The sequence below is a fragment of the Triturus cristatus genome, chromosome 2_1 (genome assembly GCF_964204655.1).
Source record: "Triturus cristatus chromosome 2_1, aTriCri1.1, whole genome shotgun sequence".
Classification (NCBI taxonomy): domain Eukaryota; kingdom Metazoa; phylum Chordata; class Amphibia; order Caudata; family Salamandridae; genus Triturus; species Triturus cristatus.
The window spans coordinates 785,754,023-785,781,480 of NC_140581.1; the positions used below are offsets into that span (position 1 = coordinate 785,754,023).

Here is a 27,458-nt window from a genome sequence, read left to right on the forward strand (position 1 = left end):
GATGAAAAATCTAATTATTCCTGCCAAAAAACAGACAGACTTTCTGTTTGATTGCAAAGACATTAAAGTCACACTGACAAGGGATGCCCAAGTAATAGAGCACCTAAATATGGTGACCTTTTTGCATATGTGGTGCACTTCATGGACTGTATCACGTAACAAGCTTTGTTTTAGAGGTCATGGAATTTGTCAACGCAATTGACTGACATTATTTGAATGTATCGTGTTGGAGATGTTGGTGGAATCTTAATTTCTTAGCAGTAAATTGAATTGACTGATTTTAGCACAACATAATGTTTATTTTTTCATTGTGGCATTTCAATAAGTCACATTTGGCAAAATTATTTAAAATATTGCTGACTGCTATAATCACTGAAAATTAAATATCGGTCACTTAAAACTCTTTATGTGAGATGGTCAATATCGTCAACAAGTTCTATACCATTGATACAAAACTGATACTATTAATAAAATATCTAAACTACAATCAAAGTATGCCATACTTGTTTTTCTGCAGAAATTTATGGAGTGGCCCCATGTCAGCCAGCTCCATCACCAGCATCAAGCACTCGGCTTCGCACAGCCCTATGATCCGCACGATGTAGGGATTGTCCAGTTGGTGCATCACGCTGGCCTCCCGCAGCATCTCCTCCTTAAGAGAAGGATCATTGTTCTCATTCTTAAGGATTTTGACTGCAACTGGCTTTTTGGATCTGGCAGGAACAAAATTAGAGCATGGGGCTGTCACTATATTTGTGTGCCAGGTCAACAGCGATTTTACTTTTTCACTTTACAGCTGTCAAATGTACTGAAATGATAACTTTAAAAGATAAATTCACGTTTATTAGTATGGAGCAGAAATAGCTTAAATATATAATTAACACTTTACTATGTGTATATTTAAATACTGGAACACTATATAGAAAACACGTCTAAAAGAATTATACAAGACGTTGTGAACAAAGATAACTACACAGAACCATTTCATATTGCCCTAAAATGTAGCAAATGCAATCAGAAATTGATAGCCTTAGTATATAGATATACCATTCTTATACTAAACACATCTATGGAATAACCATACATGTGATGTACTAAAATGTTTATAGAACAAGGAGACAACCGAACTGGTGGGAGATGTGCCACATCCAGTCTCTCTAGGGAACGAATGGAAATGCACATGTAATATTATTCGCCTAGGTAAAGAATTATAACAATAATACCCCTGTACATAGAACAAATATTGTTTCTTGGTGCTTGGCAATAGGTGTTAATTTCTATGCTACTCAATTAATCCTAAGGTCAACACCTTCAGAAGAATGAAAGGTTGAGCAAACCCTGCACAATTCACAAATTAATTACATGCAGTTCTTTGCAGCATGTTCATAACCTGCTAACCTACTAATCTTTCATACTCGGAGTAGGCCCTGTCACCTGCAGATTACACAAACACCACTGCACACACAGAGCACTGCAGCATACACAGTAACCATCATTGCTGTCTCAATGCAGACCCAGTGGCGGCTGGCATGGCTAGCGTGTGGCAAGTGCGTTGTTGCGGGGAGTGTCATGGAGGGCCGCGGGGGAGGTTACAGGGGGTCGTGCTGGGGGAAATAAAAAAAAGAATCTTACCTTGCCACTGGGTCCCCCGTCTCTGCTTCTGGTCTCCTGCCTCCGACTAGGAACAGGAAGCAGGCAACCAGGCTCCCTCAAACCTAAGCCAATAACAACACTGCAATGCAGCGTTGTGATTGGTCTGCGTGCTGTGGCACGGCGCTTAGCCAGGGGCTGGAGGGGAGGGTATGTTCTCCACGCAGGCTGTAATGCAGCATGCATGGAGACCAGGGAAAGTGAGCATGAGTGGTCTGGGCAGCCTGAGAGGGCTGACCAAACAGTCACTGCGCACTTAGGAGTGGGTATACCACTCCTCTTCTGCCCTGCTCCGAGAGCAGAGCAGCTCCGCTCCGCCTACCCGCCCGCAAAGCAGCAGGACACAAAGCATAAAACGATAATAACTCTAAGTTATTATTATTTTATGTTTCTACTTGGCACTGCTTAAAAGCAGTGGGGTGATGCTCCTCCTCCACAGCAGAGGAGCTGCCAATGTGCAGACCGATCAAGCTATCTTTTGAAAGACAGCATTGCATGCTATACTCCATAGAGCCAATTCTTGCTCAAGATTTGATGGTTTTTCTCTCAATCTCAGCTCCCTTGCTCCTATTTGTTGCTCTACTACCTTTCTGTGTTTGACCTAATGGTGGTCATTTTCCCAAACTGGGAAGCTGAGATAGCTTGCAGGCAAACCATTATGATAGTCAGTGGATAATGCTGCTTTATTAAGAAAACTGCATATATTATAACAATAATGGGGAGGGTCATCCTTGATAGGATCCTCGGGTGGATTGAGGAAAATGGGATATTGTCTACACTCCAGGCAGGATTTAGATCTGGCACCTCCACTTTAGATCAGATATTTCGCCTGCAGGTCCTGTATTGGAAAACAGCAAAAGTGGAGGGTGGCAGCCTCTACCTTGTGTTTGTGGACCTGCGGGCTGCATTTGATCTTGTCCCGCGTGGAAAACTTTGGAGAGTGCTAGCAGACATAGGCCTCCCGCCCTACTTGTTAGCCATTCTTTCGAGGCTTCATCTAAATAATTTTGCGCAGGTCAGGTGTGGAAGGTACGGTGAACTCACAGACCAATTCCCTGTCTTAAAAGGAGTTCGCCAAGGGTGCGTGCTGGCACCAACTCTATTTAGCCTTTATATAAATGGCCTTGTAGAACATTTGAATGGTGTGATAAACAATGACGCCCCTAGATTGGCTACAGGTAGAGTGCCCGCTCTGATGTTCGCAGACGACACATTGTTGCTGTCTAGAACATCATCGGGCATTCAAAAAACTCTCGATGGCTTTGTGGAGTTTTGTGACCTTCGGGGGTTGGAAATCAATCTAGGAAAAACTAAGTTTATGATCTTCAACCCCCCCAAGCGTGTACGTCTAAACCCAGTACTATATGGTACCCCCCTGGAAAGGGTTAAAACATTTATTTATTTGGGTGTCACTCTTACTGAGAATTTTGACTGGTATAAGCAGATCGCCAAATCTACGCTTAAGCTATCTCAGCTAGCGGGGGGATTAAGTAAAGTTTTTAGGGAATCTACTTTTAGGCCGGTCTCCCCAGCACTTAAAATATATTGCCATCAAGCAAGAATGGCAGCAATCTATGGGGCTGAACTTTGGGGGCACAAGCAGACTACGAATCTCAAAAAGGTGAAGCAGTCTTTTGCTAGAAACTTAGTTGGGCTACCGCCTAGTACGCCATTGATCCCTCTTAGATTTGATCTTGGCTTGTTTCCAATAGAGGAGATCATAAGTGCTAGACCAATTATGTATTTAAAGAGGTTGTGGTCCGTCCCTGAATTGGCTGATTACAGAGCAGAATTTTGTGAGATTTGGCCTATTCTTAAATACAAAACGATCCCATGGCTTCAGTATATTAGTACAGTTAGTACCCGGCTAGGTTCTTCCGGATTATGGGATACCCCTGAGACCTGTTGCCCTGGGATATCTAAGAATATACTCCTCTCTCAGATACGTATGTTAAACTATCAAACATCAATGAGCTCTACATCACTGGGTAGGCTGACATCTGAGTTCCTCCTAGTAAAATCAGAGCCCAAGGCTGAGGAATCATGGACCTAATTGAACCCCCAGCAGCTCGAAAGCTGTATATTCAGCTAAGGCACAGTACTCTTCCTATAAGGTCCCTTACCTCCAAATGGTCTAAATCCAATATTGAAGCTTGCCCCGCACGCACCTACAAAAATGAGAATATTCCCCATGTACTGTTCTTTTGCCCTGCCTATTCTGCAATTAGAAAACGCTGGCTGACCCCTATCTGTAAGAACTTGGTACTTTTGCACTTTACACAGGCTTGTAGGATATTGACCTACGATACTCATCCTTCTATTGTGTTTGCGGTTTCTCGTTATTTGTTTTATATGTGGCGTAGGAGGCGGAATTTTTTAACCTAATTGTTGTGTTTACCGTTTCTTCAATGTTATGTACTGTGATAACTTACAGCTTAATCTGTTTTTAAATATTTATGATCACTTAGTGCTTTAATTTTTGTGTTGATATAGTTTATATGCACTTTTTATGGTCTGTTGACCGAAATAAAGTTATTACAACAATAATAATACCCCTGTATATAGAACAAATATTGTTTCTTGGTGCTTGGCAATAGGTGTTAATTTCTATGCTACTCAATTAATCCTAAGGTCAACACCTTCAGAAGAATGAAAGGTTGAGCAAACCCTGCACAATTCACAAATTAATTACATGCAGGTCTTTGCAGCGTGTTCATAACCTGCTAACCTACTAATCTTTCATACTCGGAGTAGGCCCTGTCACCTGCAGATTACACAAACACCACTGCACACACAGAGCACTGCAGCATACACAGTAACCATCATTGCTGTCTCAATGCAGACCCAGTGGCGGCTGGCATGGCTAGCGTGTGGCGAGTGCGGTGTTGCGGGGAGTGTCATGGAGGGCCGCGGGGGAGGTTACAGGGGGTCGTGCTGGGGGGGAAATAAAAAAAAAGAATCTTACCTTGCCACTGGGTCCCCCGTCTCTGCTTCTGGTCTCCTGCCTCCGACTAGGAACAGGAAGCAGGCAACCAGGCTCCCTCAAACCTAAGCCAATAACAACACTGCAATGCAGCGTTGTGATTGGTCTGCGTGCTGTGGCACGGCGCTTAGCCAGGGGCTGGAGGGGAGGGTATGTTCTCCATGCAGGCTGTAATGCAGCATGCATGGAGACCAGGGAAAGTGAGCATGAGTGGTCTGGGCAGCCTGAGAGGGCTGACTAAACAGTCACTGCGCACTTAGGAGTGGGTATACCACTCCTCTTCTGCCCTGCTCCGAGAGCAGAGCAGCTCCGCTCCGCCTACCCGCCCGCAAAGCAGCAGGACCCAAAGCATAAAACGATAACTCGAAGTTATTATTATTTTATGTTTCTACTTGGCACTGCTTAAAAGCAGTGGGGTGATGCTCCTCCTCCACAGCAGAGGAGCTGCCAATGTGCAGACCGATCAAGCTATCTTTTGAAAGACAGCATTGCATGCTATACTCCATAGAGCCAATTTTGCTCAAGATTTGATGGTTTTTCTCTCAATCTCAGCTCCCTTGCTCCTATTTGTTGCTCTACTACCTTTCTGTGTTTGACCTAATGGTGGTCATTTTCCCAAACTGGGAAGCTGAGATAGCTTGCAGGCAAACCATTATGATAGGTCAGTCGATAATGCTGCTTTATTAAGAAAACTGCATATATTTGAGTGTATAAATATAATCAATCTGTGTACTAGCACTGATTAATTATTTTCTTTTCTTTCTCCACAGGGACTTTTTTCCTCAGTGGCAAAACCCCCTTTTCTTCACCACCATAAGTATTGGGGGTGAATTTTCGCCCTTTTCCATAATGAAAATTGATGGAATCTTCTCTTTGGCAAGATTATATCTGCGGTCATTTTCCAGGGTAGGAAAACTCCTATTTTTCGGCTCCATGGCTCCATTGTTCCCTCCTTAGCCCGGTCTTCCTTATATCCTCTTCTGTCTATGCCCTTGTCTGCCTCTTTCCCCAAGGGGATATGCCCACGTTTTTCCTTTCTACTTCTATGGCCTTCCTGTCACCTTACAGCATCTGCCTGCCCTCTAACCACCTAGCAGCACTCTTTTCTTTTGTCTCACTCGGTTTCCTCGTGTGTCTGTCTTTTTGAAAGGACTTACCTTGTTTATACCTGTACACCTACTGCTACAGTGATCCTTAGCTAAATACTGTCCTCCTAGAGATTGGATCGACTACTGCTCAAGAGACTCTGTGCCCCTCAGGCCACGATATATCCACATTTATTGTAACTAACTTCCATTAATATATCAAATTTGATCTTCCTGGTCTCTTTAATTTTCTCACCTAACTCTGACACACTTCACAATTCCTCTCATTTTCTTTTAAATGGTTATAAATGAAGACAGCAGAAAAAGTGAGGTAAGAAGGCCTGGTTGATCATGAAATTAGTCAGAACATTCTATCACTGATCCACAGAGGAAAAAGGTTTACTAGGAAAAAGAGACATGCTAAAAGAAATTAATCCCAGAGAGTGCCAACAGTCTTTGGTACATAAGAAGTACACTGGTGTAGGCTCTGGATCCAAATCAATAAATGAATATTTTCCCTAAAATCCAGTAAACTTACAGATAGTGCTCTTGACCATGTCTGTACAGAGTTCTAATAAATACATTTTATACAATTCCCTCTGCCATTAACCCAAAAAATGTGACTAGTGTATTCTTCCAATTGAGAGCAAGTATGATCTTGCTGTAACTTAATATAAAGTAATTGTTTAGGTTGGATACCTAAAGAAGATGAATAAAGGATCAGGAATAGATTCCAAGCTAAGTATTGCAAAAACAGTGTAAACTAATGATACCATAGAAAGATGTTTTGCTGGTTTCGGGAAAGGGGGCAGAATGTGGTGAAAAGTTTTATTTCAGCCTACATTCAATAAACTTTGAAGAGGGTTTCGCATTTAACAGCTTTGAAAACTAGACAATTAAATCTGAATTATATCTCTGAGGTGAAATTCCCAAAAATATTATAAAGGGACTGATTTGTGAAGACTGACTGCGTCAGCTGCACCAGTCTGTTGCCCATAGCTTCGAGCAGTTTAAGTTCCTTTATTGTTGGGCCCATCCTCTCGACAGCAAAGAAAGCTGCAGAGATCTACAAGCTCATCAGGGTCTGTACTGACCCCATGTAAATTGGGAAAAGTAAAAGTCAAGATTTTATTAAAGAGAGAAAATGGAAAACAAACAGGCAGGACACTGAATAAATATAAATATTCTAGCAGGATGGCCATCCAGTCATTAGGGAGAGTGGAGGTTGTCCATATTTATTGACAAACTGTATGCACTGCTCCAGAGTAAATTCATATTGAAGCCTGATATTCTATGGCATTTATTTGGATGCATGGCATTCTTCGATGAGGTGATTAGATGCCTCCGAAATGGCTCCAAACACATAGCAAAAAGAGAGAGAGTGATAGTGGACATTATCGTCTGGTGCTCTTCTGTATCTTAATCTCCCTGATTTGGCTCCCAATCAAAGACTGAAGAACCAAGAAAGTGGCCTGCATTATCCACAAAAACATACATTTGAGGACTCACAACTACCTTCCAAATAAATAATCCACATGAGGGAGTGCCTCTAAATTGCAAAATGTCATTCCTCCCATTATGAGAACTGGAAACTAGGCCTTGGCGGTGAACTCCGCTCCATTTGAGGAGTTTACGGCGTTTTCTGCACTTCGCAGAACTCGTGGAGTGCAGAAAACTCTGCTCCGCATAGTGCAGCAGAGTTTTTTCCCTCCTTGCGATCATCAATGGTAAGTTGGCGATCACGAGCTGCAGCTTGGGTAAAATTTCTACTCGAGCGGCAGGAAGATCAGCATGAATGGCAATTCGCACTGCACTCTGCCACTTGTGGAACTCCGAGGAGTTTTCTTATCACTTTACGGAGTTCTGAGTAGCGAAACTCCACAAACTACACCCACTGGAACCTGAGAAATTGAAAAAGCTTCTCATCAAAAACGATTACATTGTAACCACCAGACAGTTTATTTCAGACTAGATCTATCATAGAACATCCTTTCGGAGAGTTTCCATTAAGAACAGGGGCCACTGTCTAAAAGAGTCCTTCACCATTTTAAAATTTGGAACCACAAAATAATTCCTATGTGGAATGTAAAGTTGTAGCCTCATTTGTGCACCTAGATTTTGTATATACTGTTGAGTCTGCATCTTACGTTAGTCCCATTCTCACTTTGTACCCTCCTCCATACTTATCTCTAGTTTTCCCTACAATGCTACAATACAGACCCTGATTGGCTTATCGATGTTAATGCAATGGTCTCAAGTTACATGTATTGTGACTCATATTTATCTGTCCACCCTTACCCCCTAGGGACTGGTCCATGCTATACCAAATCACATATAAATATATAAAAATACCAAATGTGGAGTACCATACCTGTAGATTACATTTTGCTATGCACTAGAACGATTTTACAGAGAAGTCCTTAATAGATTTCACTGCAGAGTCAGGGCCAGCATCCTTAGTGCTTGCTAAGAATTTTATATTGTGAATTCATTTCTGTATTTCTTTACTATTCTCAAGGTCTCATTTATTTCCTGCACTATTGTTCTTGATGTATTATGCTGTATTTGAATTTTATAGTGTGAATTCATTTCTGTATTCCTTTACTATTCTCAAGGTCTCATTTATGTCCTTCACTATTGTTCTTGATGTACTATGCTGTATTTGATCCATCCTTTTCTGAATCAGATTGTAAATTGGTGTAATATTGATGAAACGCCCACTGTATATCCATTACATTATATCACGTTGGACGTTTTTAATCTCCCCTAGTTTTGATTTTTTTTTAAACTGCCAACATAAGATCTGGCTTCTCCCCATGAACACAAATCATGTTTCTTGGGATAAATTTTTTTGATGATTTTAAATGTACAGCGTGAGTCCCTTTAATCCACTGCCAGACATTCCATGTCCCTTTATATCAATCAATCATTCAGTATTTATATAGCGCAGATTATCACCCAATAGGGTATCCATATGCTTGCTGGTCCCACAGGGTCATTAGAGCAGCCAGGTCTTGAGGTCCATTCGGAATTCTGGAAGTGAGATGTAGGAGAAGGAGTGTCCTCCGCTTCTGCTTCAGTAGATGTGGGCAGTGTGGGCCAGTGAAAGGGAGGTAGAGTATAATCTTTTCGATGGATAATGTAAGTTCAAGCGGTGGTTGATGCAGGTGGGTCCTTGGTTGTGTAGAGCCTTGTGTGCATGGGTAAGCTGCTTGAATTGGCTTCTCTTCTGTATGGGGAGCCAGTGGAGTTGCCTGAGGTGGAGTGTGATGGGGGTTCATCAGGGGAGGTTGCGGATGAGTCTGGCTGTGGCATTCTGTACAATTTGAAGTATCTGTAGGAGGTGTACGGCGATTCCTACATTGGGAGCATTGCCGTAGTACAGTTATGTTATGTTATGTTACTCCGCACTTTTTGAGCGCACGGCTACCCCAGAAGGGTGTCCCGGCGCTTTGGCAAAGTGACCCAGAGAAACACGAAACCAAAGGGAAAGACCTACTACCGTCACACTAGGTTACTTAGTAAAAAGCAGAGTTTTCAACTCCTTCCTGAAAGCCAGAAGATTATTCGCTTTCCGAAGGGAAAGTGGGAGCTCGTTCCACAGGCAGGCTGTCACATACTGGAAGGAGCGGCCTCCCATCCGGACGCGTTTAACCACCGGCACCTCCGTTTTAGCCAGGTCCGCTGACCTCAGCAGCCTCCGCGGCACATAGAAGACGATACGCTTCCTCAGGTAGTGAGGGCCAATCGCATGAAGGGCCTTGAATGCCAGAGAGAGGAGCTTGAATCTGATTCTCCCCAAAATTGGGAGCCAGTGCAGCCTAGCCAAAAGCGCAGAGGCACTAGCTCTCCTGGGCAACCCATAAATAACTCTGGCCGCCGAGTTCTGGACAATCTGCAGTTTGGATAACAAATACTTAGGTAGGCCTGCAAAAAGAGCATTTGCATAATCCAGGCGGGAGCCCACAAGCGCCTGGACAACCTTCCTACGATACTGCAGTGAAAGTAGGGGAAGAAATTTCTTAAGCATCTTAAGGATGCTGAAACATTTCCCTGCTAATCCCAGGATGTGTGGACGAAAAGATAGAACATCGTCAAACACCACTCCGAGATTTTTTACCTGGGAAGATGGCTTCTCTGGGGGGGACATGTCCTGGGGCCACCATGACTTCCAGCCCGGATCAGGGGCACAGCCGAAAAAGAGCAGCTCAGATTTGTCTGAGTTGCATTTCAGGCTGTGCCGCTGGAACCACGCAAAGACTGCACTCAGGCAGTCCTTAATTCTGCCGCCGCTAAAGGCCTCTCCCTTCCTGCAAGTGAACAAGAGCTGGGTGTCATCAGCATATGAGATGACCCGGGCCCCAAACGCCTCCGCTACCTCCGCAAGAGGGGCCATGTATATGTTAAAGATGGTGGGGCTCAGGATAGAGCCCTGAGGCACCCCCACCTCCAGCGGAAGCATTTCGGCCGAGAACGGTGGGGCCCAGATCACCTGTCGACGGTCGGCAAGAAAGGATTGAAACCAGTCCAACACCATCCCTCGCAGACCAATCTCCCTAAGTCTTGAGAGAAGGCCTGCGTGTGGGACGGTGTCGAATGCCGCCGATAGGTCCAACATAACCAACATAGCCTTTCCCCCATGATCGAGCGTCTCCCTGATGGCGTCGGTGACCTCAACCAGAGCCGTCTCCGTGCTGTAATTCGCACGAAAGCCGGACTGGGAGTCATGCAGCAGTTTGTTGTTCTCAATAAAGGTGGTCAGAGTATGCTGGACATGTTTCTCCAACACCTTCGCCAGAGCAGGGAGGAGGGAGATTGGTCTGTAGTTAGCACATTGCAGGGGGTCGAGCAGAGGCTTCTTGATCAGCGGCAGAATAAGTGCGTGTTTCCATTGGCGTGGAATCACCCCTGAGCTCAATGAAAGATTAAGCAGGGGGTTCAGCAGACCGTTCACCGCCGGAGCCACCTTGCCCAAGCATTTCGCCGGACAAACATCCAACGGCGAACCAGATTGTAGCCTGGATAGCAGCTCAAGCGATGTTTCACAGGACAGCTGGGGAAAAGCAGACAATACGGGCCCAGTTTCAGCCTGCAAGGGCGCTGAATAAGTCAACTTGTCCCCTGACACCACGTCCACTGATTGAAAATCCGCCGTTGGAAAAGTGGCCTGAATCTTTGTGATCTTAGTCACAAAAAAGTCAGCGAGCTGTTTGATCCATTGCTCCGAGTGAGAATGGACCGGGGTCCCAACTGCCGGGTTGACAAACTCCTTCACAACCCTAAAGAGTTCCCGGCTCATATTATCCGCTTTATCAATCCTCTGCTCCAAATAGTTCTTTTTGGCTGCGACAATCTGTTTATAATAAGATTTTATCGCACCACGGTAATTCATTCGCTCCACAAGATCGTATTTGCGCCGCCACTGCCTTTCCAACTTTTTGCAGTCTTGTCGCATTGTGCGTAGAGCGGACGAGAACCATGGAGCAGAATTGAGATGAGCTGTTCTAGCAAGCTTCAGAGGGGCCAACTCCTCAAATCTTGCCTGCATCCAGTTCTGGACCAAGATGAGATCAGTTTCCAGAACCCCTGTCACTGGACACGGATATTTGGCAAGAGCCTCGGATAGCATATCTGCTGACACAAGATGGTAGGCTCTGAAATGCCGGGGACCTTCCTCTCGAGCCCTTTGACTAAGCTTGGATTCAAGCACCAAGTCAAAATTTATCAGATAATGATCTGACCAAAGGACCGGGAGTGGAGGGGACACCTCAATAGGTTTGGAGGCAAAGATCACATCTAATGTGTGGCCTTTCTCGTGAGTGGGGCTATGGATAAAAGAGGCTAGCCCTAACATCTCTGTAATCTCGCGGAGTTTAATAGCCTCCGGATCCGTAAGGCAGTCCATATGCAAGTTTAAGTCGCCCAGTAACATGCAGTGCGCCGAACGCATACAAGGTACAGACAAGGCCGACTGTAGATCCTCAAAAAAGGATCCAATGGGTCCAGGGGGTCTATAAAGGAGAATACCAGTACAGGTCTGGGACGCCGATAGATGAAGTGTAAAGCCTAATGCTTCACATCCGGCAATGCTGTCCACCACAAAGGAGGAACAGTCAAAGACCTTGTCCACTACCAGAGCCACCCCGCCGCCTCGTCCCTCAGTTCTATCCCTCCGTAAGATGGAATAATTAGGAGGGACAGCACAGGCGATGTCGGGTTCAGAGCCCGCACCCAGCCAAGTCTCAGTTAAAAATAAACAAGAGATCTTGGAGTGCGCGAGTAGATCCCATATATCCGAAGTATGGCGAGGCAGGGACCTAGTGTTAAGCAGCGCGCACTGGTAGTGTTGCGGAGGGGTAGATGGACTATGGGTAGATGATAATGAGGGGAGCCAATTACACACGGGGCAACCCCGACCCAAGCGGCGACCACCAGGGAAGAGAGACAGACAAGCAGAGCGAATAGGGCGCAAAGCACGCAAAGAAGCAGCGCTGTACGTAATCATCCTGAGGCCACAGGTAGGCACCTCTAATCCAGCAAACACCGGAGTCGAGGGCCAGAGTCCGACCTCGTCCGCCTCCGAGACGCTGACGAGCGCAGACGGGCAGGACTCTGGCACGACTCAGGCGCAGGGAAGGCGCTCCGCTGCGCGTTACCGCTGCGCGAGACCAGCGAGCATTAAATAGCGTCGTCTCGGCGTCCCAGGTGACCTGGACGCTCCAAGATGGCGCTCGCGCTTCCTCCCCAATGCAAAATGGCGCCGAACCCTGCAAAACCCACAGACCTCCCGGTAACCCGGACCCGCCAAACAGCGGTGGTGATGACAAATTATGGTGCAAGGTAGGGGCCAGGAGCGCGTTATAAAAACAGGGGGAAGGCAAAAATAAAAGAACTAAACTCCACAAAACGGGGTAGTTTAAAATCTAGGCAGAGCAAAGATGACGCGCGACCAGCGCGAACAGCAGCAGGGCACCGATAGTGTTCTAGCCCTCCAGGGCACTAAGCAGACTCACCTGCTGCTCAGCTCGCCCTAAATAGCGTCGTCTCGGCGTCCCAGGTGACCTGGACGCTCCAAGATGGCGCTCGCGCTTCCTCCCCAATGCAAAATGGCGCCGAACCCTGCAAAACCCACAGACCTCCCGGTAACCCGGACCCGCCAAACAGCGGTGGTGATGACAAATTATGGTGCAAGGTAGGGGCCAGGAGCGCGTTATAAAAACAGGGGGAAGGCAAAAATAAAAGAACTAAACTCCACAAAACGGGGTAGTTTAAAATCTAGGCAGAGCAAAGATGACGCGCGACCAGCGCGAACAGCAGCAGGGCACCGATAGTGTTCTAGCCCTCCAGGGCACTAAGCAGACTCACCTGCTGCTCAGCTCGCCCTAAATAGCGTCGTCTCGGCGTCCCAGGTGACCTGGACGCTCCAAGATGGCGCTCGCGCTTCCTCCCCAATGCAAAATGGCGCCGAACCCTGCAAAACCCACAGACCTCCCGGTAACCCGGACCCGCCAAACAGCGGTGGTGATGACAAATTATGGTGCAAGGTAGGGGCCAGGAGCGCGTTATAAAAACAGGGGGAAGGCAAAAATAAAAGAACTAAACTCCACAAAACGGGGTAGTTTAAAATCTAGGCAGAGCAAAGATGAGCAGTCAGCTAGTGATGACGGCCTGTGTCATGGTGCACCTTGTGTGCAGGAGTAGCCATTTGAAGATCTTACGTAGCATGCACAGAGTAAAGAAGCAGGCCAAGTAAACAGCTTTCATCTGTGATTTTATGGTAAGCTTGTTGTCCATGATGATTCTCAAGGTTTTGGAATGGGTTGGAGAGTGTGGGTGCGGGTCCTAGATCTCGTGGCCACCAGGAGTCATTCCACAGGTTGCTGTTGTTGCTGCTGAAGATCAGTACTTCTGTCTTGTCCGTGTTCAGCTTCAGGCAGATGTTCTTCATCAAGTTGGCAATGCTTGTCATACATCTGTGGAAGTTTGTCCAAGTGGTGGTAGGGTCAGCGGTGAGTGAAAGGATGAGTTAAGTGTCAGCTGCGTAGGATATAATGTTGAGACTGAGATCTGAAGATGATGGCCAGCGGGGGTCAGGTATGCATTGAAGAAAGTTGGGATGAGCCCTGGGGGACACCGCAGATGATATCCTTGGGTTCGAAGGTGAACAATGGTAGGAGGATCTTCTATGTTCTTCCGGTGATGAAGGAGGGGATCCATCTTATCGCATCCCCTTAAATGCTGATGTGGTGGAGTCTTTCTATCAGCATGTGGTGGGATAAGGTATTAAAGGCTGCTGAGAGGTCAAGGAGGATCAGGGTTGCTGTGGGAGGCAAGATGGCGGCCGCGTGAAGTGGCTGTGAGCAGCTGATCGCAGGAGAGAGATGCCGATTGTGCGGGGGAGAGAGCACTGAACCGCACGCTGCTAGCTGAAAGCCGACAGAGCTTGGAGGAAAGTTTGATGTATATCATAGTACAGCGTGGGATTTAAGCACAACCTGAACAACTTGAATGATGGAATAATGCTCCTAGAACCTACCGGCTCCAGAGCCCCGCTCCTGTGGATGTTGGCTGCTGCCGCGGTTCGCGCATCTCGCCGCTGGCGCTTCGTTGCTGTTTGGGGGAGGAGACTGTGTAGCGGAGCGGAACTCCGCGCGAGCTTGGTCGCTGGAGGTAAGGAGTCGAGCAGGATTCGGGACTGGGAGCCGCGCTGTCTGTGTCCCAGGAGTGACATCTCTATGACCAGGAGGAGGGTTCGTACGACGAGACCGGCCACGATGCCTCCCAAAACTGTAAGGGCGAGCCCGGTGACACAGAAAGCAAAGGGAGGGCTGGCAAGTGGATCAGGGCAGGAGGGGCAGGCTCACTCCACTAGAACGCATTCTCCCCTGGCTCGGAAACAGCGGATAATTGGGAAGACTCGTCAGGCTTCCTCCACCATGCTAACGGATATGTTTATTAAATTAAGTAAGGAGAAGAGGGTGGATGGCAGTCAACATTTGATGTCCCCAGGGAAAATACAGGAGCCAGCGCTTAGTGTAGGCGGAGCAGGAGCGGAAAAGACACATACTTTGGATGTATCTCTAGTCGAAGGAGCTGAAGGTGAACCGGTGGGTGGTGTCTTGAGCTGTGTATCCGAGGATTTATCCAATACTAATAATATCTCGGCTGTGCACGAAGCATTGGCTCCTATAAAAGTGGATGATGTTATAAACGCTGGCATTCAATCCACCTGCAGTATTGGCCCCTCTGAACTTGGCAACGAACAGCAGGGCAGGGAGCAGGATAACTATGCAGTCTGCGAAACCCTCGAGTCTGCTCCTAGGGGGGCTGCCCTAGAAGTGGAGAGGCTGGGACAGGGGCAGGGGCCCGCTGAAAAAGAAAAAGTACCAAGTGAATGCTTCTTTTCATTATCTGAAGATGCTGAATGGTCAGACGAGGAGGAAGAAGGAGATCAAAGCTTCGTATTAGATGGTAGTACCCGGGGTACAGGAAGTGATCAAGAACCTGAGCCACCCACTACCACAGTACGGCCCATTGTTGGTCCAAAAATCTTCAAGAGTCAGGTTAATCAGGAGCTTAGATGGGAAGACTCGTCGGACAGGCCAGTACAGGGGAGTCACACCCTAGAGGCATCTCAGGCATCTCAGGCATCTCAGGCATCATTATTGGAATTAATTCATCAAGAAATCGTTGCTCACCGTGAGGAGACTCGCCAGGATAGTAAGAAATCACAAGCAGCTATGAGAAAAATGCAGGGAGCTGTGAGGAAACTATCTAAGGCATGTACAACTTTGGGCGACAGGGTCTCCAATTTGGAAGAAAGGATTGTAGCCACAGAAGCTCAGGCCACTGAGGCAGTGGCCAAGGTGGATGCTCATAATTCGCAGCTTTCAGATATACAGTGGAAGCTCGAGGATATGGAGAACAGATTGAGGCGGAGCAATCTTAGGGTCTTGGGGATCCCTGAGGGGTCCGAAGGCCTAGATATTAGAGCTTACGTCATTAAACTGTTTGGTCAAGCCTTTCCCGAGCTATCTAGTTGGAACTGGTCCTCGGAAATTCAGAGGGTTCATCGAACCCCGTTCAGAGTGCGTAGAAATACGAAAGAGGGCGACAAGCCGAGAGCTATTCTGATTTTTTTTGGAAACTTTGTTTTAAGGCAATTGATTGCCGAGATGGCGAGGCCGGATATGAGAAGATCTAGTGAAGGGGTGACTTTCTTTGTTCGCCCGGACTATTGCCATGTCACGGTAGAAAGGCGATGGAGACTGCGGCAGCTCATCAAACCTTTTCAGGACAAAACATTTCAAGCCTATCTGATTAATCCAGCCCAGTTGAAAGTTATTAAGGATGGGAAGATTAATTATTTCTCCTCTGAGATTAAGGCGAAGGAGTTTCTTGATGCATTGGGTTAACGGGGGCCAATTGGGAGTACTGAATTAAGGGAATTAATTATTTCAAGCATTGTATTTCATTAGGTGGCTGATAAGCATAGGGTTTGGTTTGTTTGTTTCTTTTCTTTCTCTCTCTCCTTCATATAGTAATGGCCTCAACGGCTTTAGAGGAATGTTTGGTTCCTGAGTGTATTTTGGCTTATGTCTCTCTCCTGCGACCATGCTCGCATCACATGCTCAGACTCTACTGAGCGCCTCGACTATGGGTAAGGTGCAGGGGTGTAGGGGGGTGTGGGGGGAGGTTGGAGGTGGAGAAGGGTTGGGGGGAGGGGGAGGGGGTTGGGGGGAGCAGGGGGAAAAAATTAAAAGAGAGTTTGTCTGGTGTGGTAGGGAGGTATTTCAAACAGAAAGATGTAGATGTAGTTGTAGTGAAGGCTATGTGTGCTGGGTGTCTTGCCTTTTTCTTTGTGGGTCTGTGCATAAATCTGTGTTGAATTCATTCGGGGGCTTTGTGGCTAAGGAGGTTTTAAAATTATGAGAATGGCTAATATTAATATATGTACTATCAATGTTAATGGACTGAATAATCTGAAGAAGCGTCAAAATTTGTTTCATTTTATTACGTTTAACAGGTTAGATATAATCTGTATACAAGAGACTCATCTACCTTGGGCCAGCCGTAATTTACTCTGTATGAAAGGGTTTGATATTATAGCCTGTACCACACAAACGTCCAGTGTAAGGGGGGTTGCAATCCTGGGTAGAACGTCTTTGGGAGGGGCAAAGAGGGCAAAAAGTGACAGAATGGGTAGGTGGGTGATAGCAGAAATGAATTTTGGCTATACAATTTGTTCAATATATGGTTCAAACTGTGATGACCCGGATATATTTGATTTGTTGGAGGAAGAATTAGCGGACTGGCCAACCCCATTGATAGTATGTGGCGACCTAAATATTTCTATTGATGGACACAATTTACAGAATTATTCTGGGCGGAAGCCAAGGGTTTTTAGGGCTCTTTCCTCCCTTATAAGATCTCATGGGCTGGAGGATGTTTGGGGTACTAGGGAATTACAGAACCCAGGCTATACTTACTTTTCATACCCGTTTCAAAAGTATACCAGACTTGATTATTTTTTTATTTCGTCGTCAGCTTTGTGCAAGGCTGGTATCAAGAAGCTCCCCAGAACAATATCCGATCACAATCCTCTAATTCTTTCTTGTTGTATAGCTATGGCAGGGCGAACTCGTACCAATTGGACCTTCGAAAGAAGACTACTATCTGATCATAGATTTATAGATCATATTTTAAAATGGACCAAGGAGTTCTTCGATGCCAATCGATATAGTACCTCAAGGAATGTCGTGTGGGAAACTTTTAAGTCGGCTTTTAGAGGGGAATCAATTAGCTGCTCAGTGAATTTAAAGAAAGCAGATAAACTGGAGCTGGAAAGGTTAATGATAGATTTAATTAAAGCAGAGGAGCTTCATGTGAGGGATATCGGAAATGGAATAGATGGCTCGGAAAGTGCAAAAAGTTTGACTATCATTAAAGCCAATATACAGAGATTAGTTACAGAGAAGGAGGTAGGTGAGTATCAGGCCTCCAAGGCCAAGCGCTATGAGACAGGCGAGCAAGCAGGTAGGATTCTTGCCCTACGAATAAGACAGGATAGAACGAGGAATGTAATCTCAAACATTCAAGAGGATGGTAAAAATTATTCTGAGCCTCAAGACATCCTCAGGGTCTTTAAAAATTTTTATCAAAAACTGTATGACTGTGAGGATCTCTCTATCGATCAGCAAGATCATCAAAGATGTGAGTTTGATAATGGTGGTAGAGTTCTTGATGAATCATTGAGGGAAAAATTGGATAGAGACATTACTGAAAGGGAAATTAAGGATGCCTTGCATGAGCTGGCTGTCGGGAAGGCCGCAGGCCCCGATGGAATCCCCCTAGAAGTTTATAAGAATATTGAACCTGAGATTGTTCCTATCTTGTTGGATTTGTTTAACGGTATCCTGTGTACAGGCATTATCCCCGATTCATGGAAAGAGACAAATGTAATTATTTTCCATAAAAAAGGCAAACCTAAAGAAAACCCAGGCTCGTATAGGCCTATATCACTCATTAATGCAGACACTAAACTGTATTCTAAAATTTGGGCCAAAAGGTTGGGGGGGGTTATTGGCGGTCTTGTATCCCCCTGGCAGCATGGGTTTGTGCCTGGGCGGGGCACTACAGATCATATACGGAGAGCAATCGCTCTGTTCGACGCTCACGCTGCCAGGGGGGGCGAGATGGCCATGATCCTCCTCGACGCAGAGAAGGCCTTTGACCGCGTAACCTGGGACTATCTTTGGGGCATTCTGGAAGATAGAGGATTCGGTACAAAAGCAGTTAACGCTATCAGAGCCATGTATAAAGATCCGGTAGCCAGGGTCTCTGTGATGGGGGAGAGTTCTGAGGAAATTATGATCAGGAGAGGCACCCGTCAGGGCTGTCCCTGCTCCCCGATACTCTTTGCGCTATATATAGATCCTCTGATCTATAGAATCTTGAATTGTCCATTGATTCGCCCAGTGATCGTTAATGGGTATAGTAATAAGTTGTTGGCTTATGCCGATGATCTGGCGATTCTTACGACTCATCCACAGCAGGCGATGACGGCACTAGTGGAGCTGGCAAGAGAATTTGGCAAAAGGTCTGGGTACTTGTTAAACGAGGGGAAGACCCAGATTATTGGTACAAATAACATCATTAAGTCAGATAATAGATATGTTGATTCTGCAATATATTTAGGGGTGAGGATCAATGCAGCAGTGGACAAGATTAATGTAGAAAACTACGGTCCGCTTATTGGCTCAATGGAAGCGGAGTTAAAAAGATTGGACGTTCTACATCTATCTTTGGTGGGGAGGGTGAATGTTCTCAAAATGGCAATGTTCCCCAAGGTTCTTTATTTGTTTCGTGCTATCCCCCTCCTGCTAGAGGAAAAACTACTGAAGAAGTTGGAATCAGTTTTCAATAGGTTCATATGGCAATATGGGAAAACAAGACGATCTTTGATGTTCATGTCCCTTCCTTACGATAGAGGTGGAATGGCCCTCCCAAATCTTCGATTGTATCATTACTCTTCCCAGTTAGCTCAAATGTCAATTTTATTCCAATTAAACGATAATCTACCAGGGATTCAGGGAGACAGTCAGGACCCCCCAACTATATTCGAGCTTTTATTGGGGAAGAAGGCTGTAGGGCTACTATTGATGGAAGTTGACCGTAGATATTATTCAAAGGTGAGGCTCAAGATTGTAAGCGGGATATGGGGGATTTGGAAAGCTATTCAAAAGTTTTTAGAGATTCCTAAAGTTAACACATATTTGTCTCTATGGAATTCTAAATTGTTCCCACATCTGGATACAGGTATGCACTATCAATTTTGGAAAGAGCACGGAATCGAGACCATCGGGGATGTGTGGGAAAGTGGAGCGGTTATTGGGTTTGATGTAATCCAGGTCAAATTTGGGATACCACTAACTCACTGGCTTTTTTATAGTCAGGTACTTCGGTTGTTAAAGGCAATCAGACCGAAAATTACTGCTACTACACGCTGCCCGTTATTGGATTACGTAGGGAAAGGGGGAAATAAAATCAAATATATTTACAATCATCTCATGGAGGGTGTACAGGATGATATGGAAAAAACCGAACATGCATTATCCATTAAGTTAGACAACCCGGATGTGGACCTTGATTTAGCGCTTATATTAAATAAAAAATGGCTACGTTCATCTAATTTAAGGGCACAGCATTTTAAAACATTGTTTAATTTGTACTTTACTCCAGCCAAATTGTTTTCGTGGGGATTGGTGGAGAATGATAAGTGCCCTAGGTGTCAGACCGGCCCAGCAGATTTATTACATATGTTTTTTGATTGTGATAAGCTATCCTTGATACTGAGAGAAATCTCTGATTTTTTGGCTGGATTGTTAAAATGTAGAATTGTACTATCTTCTACGCAGGTGTTGATAGGTGTAGATAGCAAAGCAGACTTGTCTAACTCGGCTGAAGCATTGGTATTTGTATCGGTTGCTGTGTTACGTATTCTTATTTCAACAGGATGGAAAGATCTTTCCCCCCCAACCTTTCAAATGTGGATGTCCAGGTTTTTGGCGATACATAATATTGAGTCTTGTCTATATGATCAAAAGAGGGAAAAAATAAGGGAAATGGGTAGAAATATGTGGGCTCCTCTTGATAGCTGGAGAAGATCAAACTGATGACTAATGTTGTGATTACTTTCTGATTTTGTATTATGTAATTCTTTTCTTTCTTAATCAGCTCGGTTGGAGGAGAATGTTTATATATTCTACCATTGGTTTATTTGTAATGACTGATTGGATTACTATGTACACCAGGCAAATTCTCAATAAAAATAAAAAAAAAAAAAAAAAAAAAAAAAGGATCAGGGTTGCTGTGTCTCCTTGGTTGAGCAGGGTTCGGATGTTGTCGGTGACTGATCAGGGTGTTCTCGGTGTTGTGATTTCTGCAGAAGACAGATTGAGAGGCATTGAGTAGCTCCAGGTGTGTTGTGAGTTACTTGTTGATAATGTTTTCCGGTACCTTGGCTAGGAATGGGAGCAGGAAGATTGACCAGTAATTTTGGAGCTCACCTGGGGTCGGCGGTGGTTTTTTTGAGAAGTGGTCCGACTTTGGTGTGTTTCAAAGCGTCAGGGTGGGAAGTTCCTGGCCAATCCTTTGGTTTTCGAGGTTGAAGATGTGGTGCGGGAATGGGTCTGTGGGACCTCCCGAGTGGAAGGATGTCATGATGGAGGTGGTGTCCTGGCTGGAGAGGAGGTTCCAGGTGATCAGTCTGTGGTTCCTGTCAGTTGCGGTGGAGGCGTGTCTGTTGAGGAAGTCCATAGGAGCAGGTTGGGGTTCGAAGTTTTGTATTTGGTTGCGATCTTGTCATGGAAGAAGTCAGCGAGGATGTCGCACAGCTCTCGTGAAGGTGTGATGTTTTCACTGGCAGCTGGGTTACAGAATTGAAAAGTTTCTTGCGGTTGTTAGTTCTGGTTTTGATGCGTGTGGCTAGGGCTGTTTTGCTTGCTGTCCTCAGGATGTGGTAGACATTGAGGGAGGTATTGAAGGCTGCCCTGTCGAAAGTGTCCTTGCCCGTGTGCCGTCTCCTCTCCAGCTGTTTGCTGTCATGTTTTGCTGTCTTGAATTCTTGGGTGGACGAGCTGGCTATTTTGGAGGATCTTCTCTATTGCTGCTTTTGATGGGGTCAAGGCTGTCAGCACAGTGGGTGATCCAGGCGTTAAAGTTCTTAATTCCCGGTTCCAGGTTGGTGGTGGCAGCTGGGTAGGAGGTGTTGAGGGTGTCTGTCCAGCTGTTCTCTGAACTTTTGCTCTAGCTGCAGTGGGGGGTGCTGGCGATCCTGGGGAAGGTGGTGCGGGTGCTGGAGATGCGGAAGTGGATGATGGAGTGACCAGACCATGAGAGTTCTGTAACGTGGCTGTATTTGACGCAGTAGCTGGAGCTGAAGCTGGGGTCCAGTCTGTGCCCTGCAGTGTGGATGGGGTCGTGGACAATCTGGGTCAGTCCGAGGCTGCTCATACTGTTGAGGAGGTGTCATTGTGGTTGTCGATGAGGAAATTGAGTTTGCCGAGGATAATGTAGTCCTTGGAGTCCTGGGATAGAGGCGCATGAAGTCTGAGATGGTGTTGCAGAAGCTGGAGTGTGGGCCCGGGAGTCGGTATGTAAGGGTGCCTCTAGGTTGTCTTGTCATCAGGGTGGAGATGGAAGTTGAGGTGTTTCATTGAGGTGGTGGTATTGTCAGTGGTGGTGGTTCACTGTATGATCTCTTTGTGGATGATGGATGTTCCTCCTCCCAGTTTGTTGGTGCGGTCCTGGTGATATCTGTCAGGGATCGCTGTGGCGATGTCAGGGATGAATGCGGGGTTGAGCCAGGTCTCAATGAGGAAGACGATGTTCGGTGCAAGGGTGGTGATGAGGTCCTATAACTCGGTGGAATGCTTGCACATGGAGCGTGTGCTGAGGAGCAGGCAGTGGAGTCAGTGGGTCACTTCTGGTGTGGTGTGGCGAGGGGTCGGGCTGGTGCTTTGTGGCCTGACAGTAGTCCTGCAGGAGAAGGTGCATCTGGCCATAGAATGCGGTAATGCATGGCACCAGTGTTCGCTGGGTCATCCGGTGTGAAGGGTGCGAAGGATGGCTGGGTTGTACCTGCAAGTGGGCTGCGAGCCAAGCTTTGTGGCACTGAGCGCAGTCCAAGCGAGGACGAGCACAGACAGGCTTACTTTTAGCGCCTTCGGCGTGCCAGTGGTGTGTGCCCACTGCATATGCCCTCTGTGCTGGCACACTGCGGCCTTCATTAAGTAGGTCCTGGAAGGAAGGAGGGGTGCTGTGTGGTGGTGGGCGGGGCTAGCAGGACGCTGGAAAAGACATCAGGAGCAGCAGCAGGTGAGCGCAGGGGGGAAAGTGAGAAAAGTTGGTGGAATAAGGCACTAAACAAAAGAGGCAAAATGAGAAAAGGCAAAACGGGGAAGGCAAGAAGGAAAAAAGGCAATACAACAAGGAAAAAGGCTGAAAGTCTCAAATGGAAAGCAAAGAGGCAATGACCAGAGCAAAAGGAGGCAGTCTGACCATGAGGCAGTGAGACAACAGCTGTTTGGGATCCCGACAGCAGCAGGGTGAGCTGGGCCAGAGGATCGGAGTCTTGATGGTTCTTGATTTTTCCCTTTGTGTAGGTTTTCCGTCTTTCTCTTCCTCCTTCTTTTCCCTTTGTGTTTTTTTCCCTCTCTTGCTCTCGGTAAATATCTGATGAGGAAGAATAAGTGCTGGTCCCCAAAATATGAGTGCCGGTGGGGCTCACCAGAAACCACTGGCTCAAATTAAGCACTGACTACAGCAAACTTTAATTTGGCCTCTGACCTGATTAATATCATCCAAACACTGCTTTAAAGTAGGATCATTCCTCTGTATTTGGCCAGCATATTCAGTGTCCTAAATCCAAGTGTAATATGTTTTTCTAATCACCTTTAGCCTTTACAAGTACAGAGTTCAATAGCTGGGTTAAGCTTCAAATGGCAATTTTGAAAATGTCTTGAGCAAGAAATTTTACATGTAAATTTGCAGCCATGCAGATATTAACTTAACATCCAAGAATATAATGGACATTTTCTTTAAATACTCAGGGGCAGATTTACAAGCCCCTTGCGCCACTTTTGCGTCACTCTTCCCATGTTAAAAGTGACACAAAAGTGGCGCAAGGGGTTTGTAAATCTGCCCCTGAAGCTTAAAATGAAACATGTCCAGCGTTACATATTGCACAGAGGTTTTAGCTGCATCCTCTTGTTCAGAGATTTCATATGGCTAAACTAGAGATGGAACGCTCATTTTTAATTTTGCCTCAAAATGAAATGGTATGTTTTAGACTTTTTAAATATTTTTGTCTTTTTTATCTGTATATTGAGAAATTTCTATTTATATGTATGTGACTTGGTAAGTCTTATGAAATGGTCCTACGAGCAGTGTTAGGCGCATATCTTGTGTAAATATATAAAAGGTGTCCCAAACAACGCAAGCGAAAAAAAAAGCTGGAAAGAATCCTAAAAAATGATTTAAATATAATCTAGGTAGTAAAGCCCTATACAAAGTATCTTACCAGCAAATGTTAGAACTCAACCCACCCTCATAACTTCAAGGAAACAACTAAAAATGCACCTATTCCACATCTCTTCCTCGACTAATAATTCTCCCTGCTACATGGCTTTTGCCATCATCCCCCTTATCTCTTGCTTTTCCCCATTGTTCACTAAGGACTTCCTATGGAATGTATTTTTCTTTGGTTAAAAACGATATACCATTCTCTGTGTAGCTTATGCTTAAGAGTAAAACACACTCTTAAATGCCTGCTGCTCCTAAATGCGCTATATAAGAATACTTAGTAAATAAATGAATAAATCACCACAGCAACAGAAAGATCAAAACCTCAAGATTTATACCACTCTAACCATTCCAGACACTTGAGTACCAAGTAACGATAGCCCGTTTGATACAGGAGACTGCAAATAGAAAAACATTTCACGACTTTCTAGCAACCAAACCACCTTGGTTATGAGTGCATCCCAAATAAAGAGAGAAGCCTGGCGTTGGTTCGTCTTTTTAGCCCCATCTTTAAATTCTGCTATCATACTGGGGCCGTCCCATCATCTTTGAGGGGCAGGATAAGAGTCACTTTGCACAAGAGGGAGATAATCACATTGCTCAGTATAGTAGTTTTTTTTTATTGTTTTTGTTCACCAGGAGAATATTAGAACATCTTCAAGGATGGTTAACTGAAGGGGAAATCTTGGGTTACAATAAGCCAGTTTTAGGAAAAACTGCTCCACCGTAATCAACATTGCAGCAATGCAAGTAATATTGGAAAAATATGTAGGAAACCGAGGTCAGGTGTGTATTCAGTATTTATTGATGTTGCCACTGCCTTTGATTGAGTTGATCGATTTCCAATATGGAAGAAGCTTGCTGCATTGGGAATTCTGCCATCCCTTTTACGTCTAATATTAGCCTCGCATTCTTCCACCTAGTGTAGAGTACTCAAGGGGAAGGGGAGTCACAAGGGGAAACTTCATAAATTTGGACGAATAACGGTTCAAAACAGATTTGTCTCCGAACCCCGTTATTATTTTTCATAATATATCCATGATTTGCCGAAGGCACTAACAAAGTCCGCAGGAGACCCCCCCTCCCCCCCAGTCTGTAATCAAACATGCCCTTGTTTGCTCTATGCTGACGATGTCGCAATTTCAATTGGGACAAAATTAACTAATTAGTAATTTCCAGTTAAGAATCAAAATGATAGAAAAAACTCACAGCTTCACTGAGGTTTGGTTGAATTTTAACATTCATACTCATCGTATCAAGGCAGATTTTGTGAAGAAAAAAAAATATTCCTTGGTCCATTTACCAATTAATGTCACCAAGGTTTATAGAAGGGTCAGAAGGTAATTTCCCCCAAAATACTCCTTAAAAATTAGCATTGTTATGTGTTATGTTATTGACATTTATAAAGTGCACGTACACCAAACGGTTTCTTGGCGCTGAAGCAATGACTCGAATGTAACCAATGGTTGCCTGCAAATGAATATCATCAGAATGGAAAACTGTGGCGGATAACGTTCAAGTAAGATGGTTAAAAAAATGATGCTTTATCAATCATGTAAATATTTTATCTTATTTCCGCACCGTTTTATAAAAAGAAGATAAAATGAACCTAAGATAATGGCTACAGGTAGAAACGTTAAACTTACTTGATCATGTTATAGTATCCTTTCCTTACTGTACCAAAGTTACCAGAACCAAGTTCTGCATCGTTCAAGTTCAGGTCCAGTTGACTTGGATGTATGGAAACAGTTTTGGGCCTTATCTCTTGAGGGTCTGCATAGGGGCTTTCATAGACTCCAGTTTCCATTGGGAGGGCAGTCAGTTTAGGAACTGTGTCAAAATAAAAACGTGGTGCATTTAAATCACTTACTTATGTGTACATTCTGTAATTAATATACAGAAGTAGGCAAAACATTTTCTGTTCAAAATACCTCCCCACCCACTTTATCTTCTCTTTGGAAAATGACGCTTACCTTTTTCTGTGCCTCGGTGTCTGGTTGGCTCATACTGGTTCTTGTCTGTGGTGCTGCCATTGCGGCCTTTACTTTGAAAAGCCTGGATCAACATATTTGCAAAACATAATTCACTAAATGAATGAATAATTCACTGCGTTTTTGTTCATGTTACAGTGTAATTCGCAATATTGATATTTCAGAGAATAAACAGTACTATCAAAGCTCTATGCATTTATCGGATTTTTGTTTTTAGTAATTAGGCGGATAGAACAAAGCTTCTGCAACCCAAGCAGAAAAACGTTTGCAGACAAAATCGATTCTTTCTAATCGATTTTGCATAAGCAGATCATGCAAGATATATTACTGTGAGACCATTAAGCTTGCACCAGATAAAAGAAGACGGTTCATGTTACCTGGATCATTGGCGTCCATTTTGTAGCAGATGAAATATCCAAATTCATGCCAAAACGTGTTTCAAAGGACGGAGCACACTCAAAATCCGATATTTATTTTTTCATGGAAATCAAACGGCAGCACAGCAACAATAAAATGTACTTTATGCACAGTAGAGTACTATGCAGTTCCTGCAAAATACACTTATTTTTCAGGGAGCCTGTACATGTTTCTAATATTCCCTTTAATGCTCATGGTGAACTCTGCGTTTTAACTATGCTAGTGTTCAAAACCTCCATGTTATACCTGTCAGCCTTAGAGTGGTCTTCCCCCAAACTTAGTCTTCCTCTTCCATTTTTGCTGATCTCGTTATTACTGCCCTTAGGACTCTGCACATGTTACCACTGCTTAGCAGTGCTAAAATGCCTATGCTCACTCCTTAAAACAGGGTAGCATTGCCTTACCCTCAACTGGCATATTTAATTTACTTGCATGTCCTTAGTAGAGTGGCACTACATATGCCCGGTGCCTGTAAATTAAATGCTCCAAGTGGGTCTGCAGCACACTGATTGTGCCACTCACTTAAGTAGCCATTTTAACATTTCTCAGACTTGCCATTGCAGCCTGTGTGTTCAGTTTTAAACTGACATTTCGACCTGGCAAACTAATCCTTTTGTGAGATCCAAACCTTCCTTTTAAAAACATATTAGTCACCCCCAGGGTAGGCCTTGGACAGCGCCGATGGCAGTATGTAGTGTATTTAAAACGGTGGACATGAACTTTTAAATGACCTGGTAGTGAAGAACTCCTAAAGTCGTTTTTCACAACAGGAAGGCCTACCTCTCCAGTAGGACGACATTGTAGTTACTGTATTTACATTTAATAAGCTACAGTTTCCAAATGGGAGCAGGTACCAAGTTCATGTTTGGTGTCTCTGGAATTGTAATGTAAAATACTGATTTATGGTGAAGTCGGATTTTAAATTACAATTTTGAAAATGCCAATTTACGAAAGATAACAAAAGGTAACTGTGCCTGCAAGGGAATTTATTTCAAATACTCAGTAAACATAATTGTGTAGATTACTCTGTGGTTAAGTCCTGATTGGTAACTAACCTTTGAAAAATCGAAACATCAATTCACTCATTTACAACATACTTAATAGATAATGAGCAACTTTGGACATGGGTGTAGATTTCTGAATTCCTTGTTCATTTAATGTGGGTAAACAAAGAAAGGAGAACAAAAATGTGAAAACAAAACACAATGACAGAGGCAGACAAATCATATACAGAAATTGTAACCTTCA

General features: G+C 44.8%; 1 protein-coding gene across 12 annotated transcripts in view; it reads right to left on the reverse strand.

Annotated features, from left to right (window-relative positions):
• SYK (spleen associated tyrosine kinase) overlaps positions 1-27,458 on the reverse strand; it is a 430,546-nt gene that overhangs the window by 92,150 nt on the left and 310,938 nt on the right. For all 12 annotated transcript variants that reach the window (XM_085632733.1, XM_085632731.1, XM_085632724.1 and 9 more), the window contains 3 exons: positions 25,776-25,857; positions 25,449-25,632; positions 504-713 (listed from right to left, as the gene is read on the reverse strand). In XM_085632733.1, the coding sequence (XP_085488859.1) occupies positions 504-713; positions 25,449-25,632; positions 25,776-25,857 (476 nt within the window). The remainder of the gene's footprint in view (positions 1-503; positions 714-25,448; positions 25,633-25,775; positions 25,858-27,458) is intronic.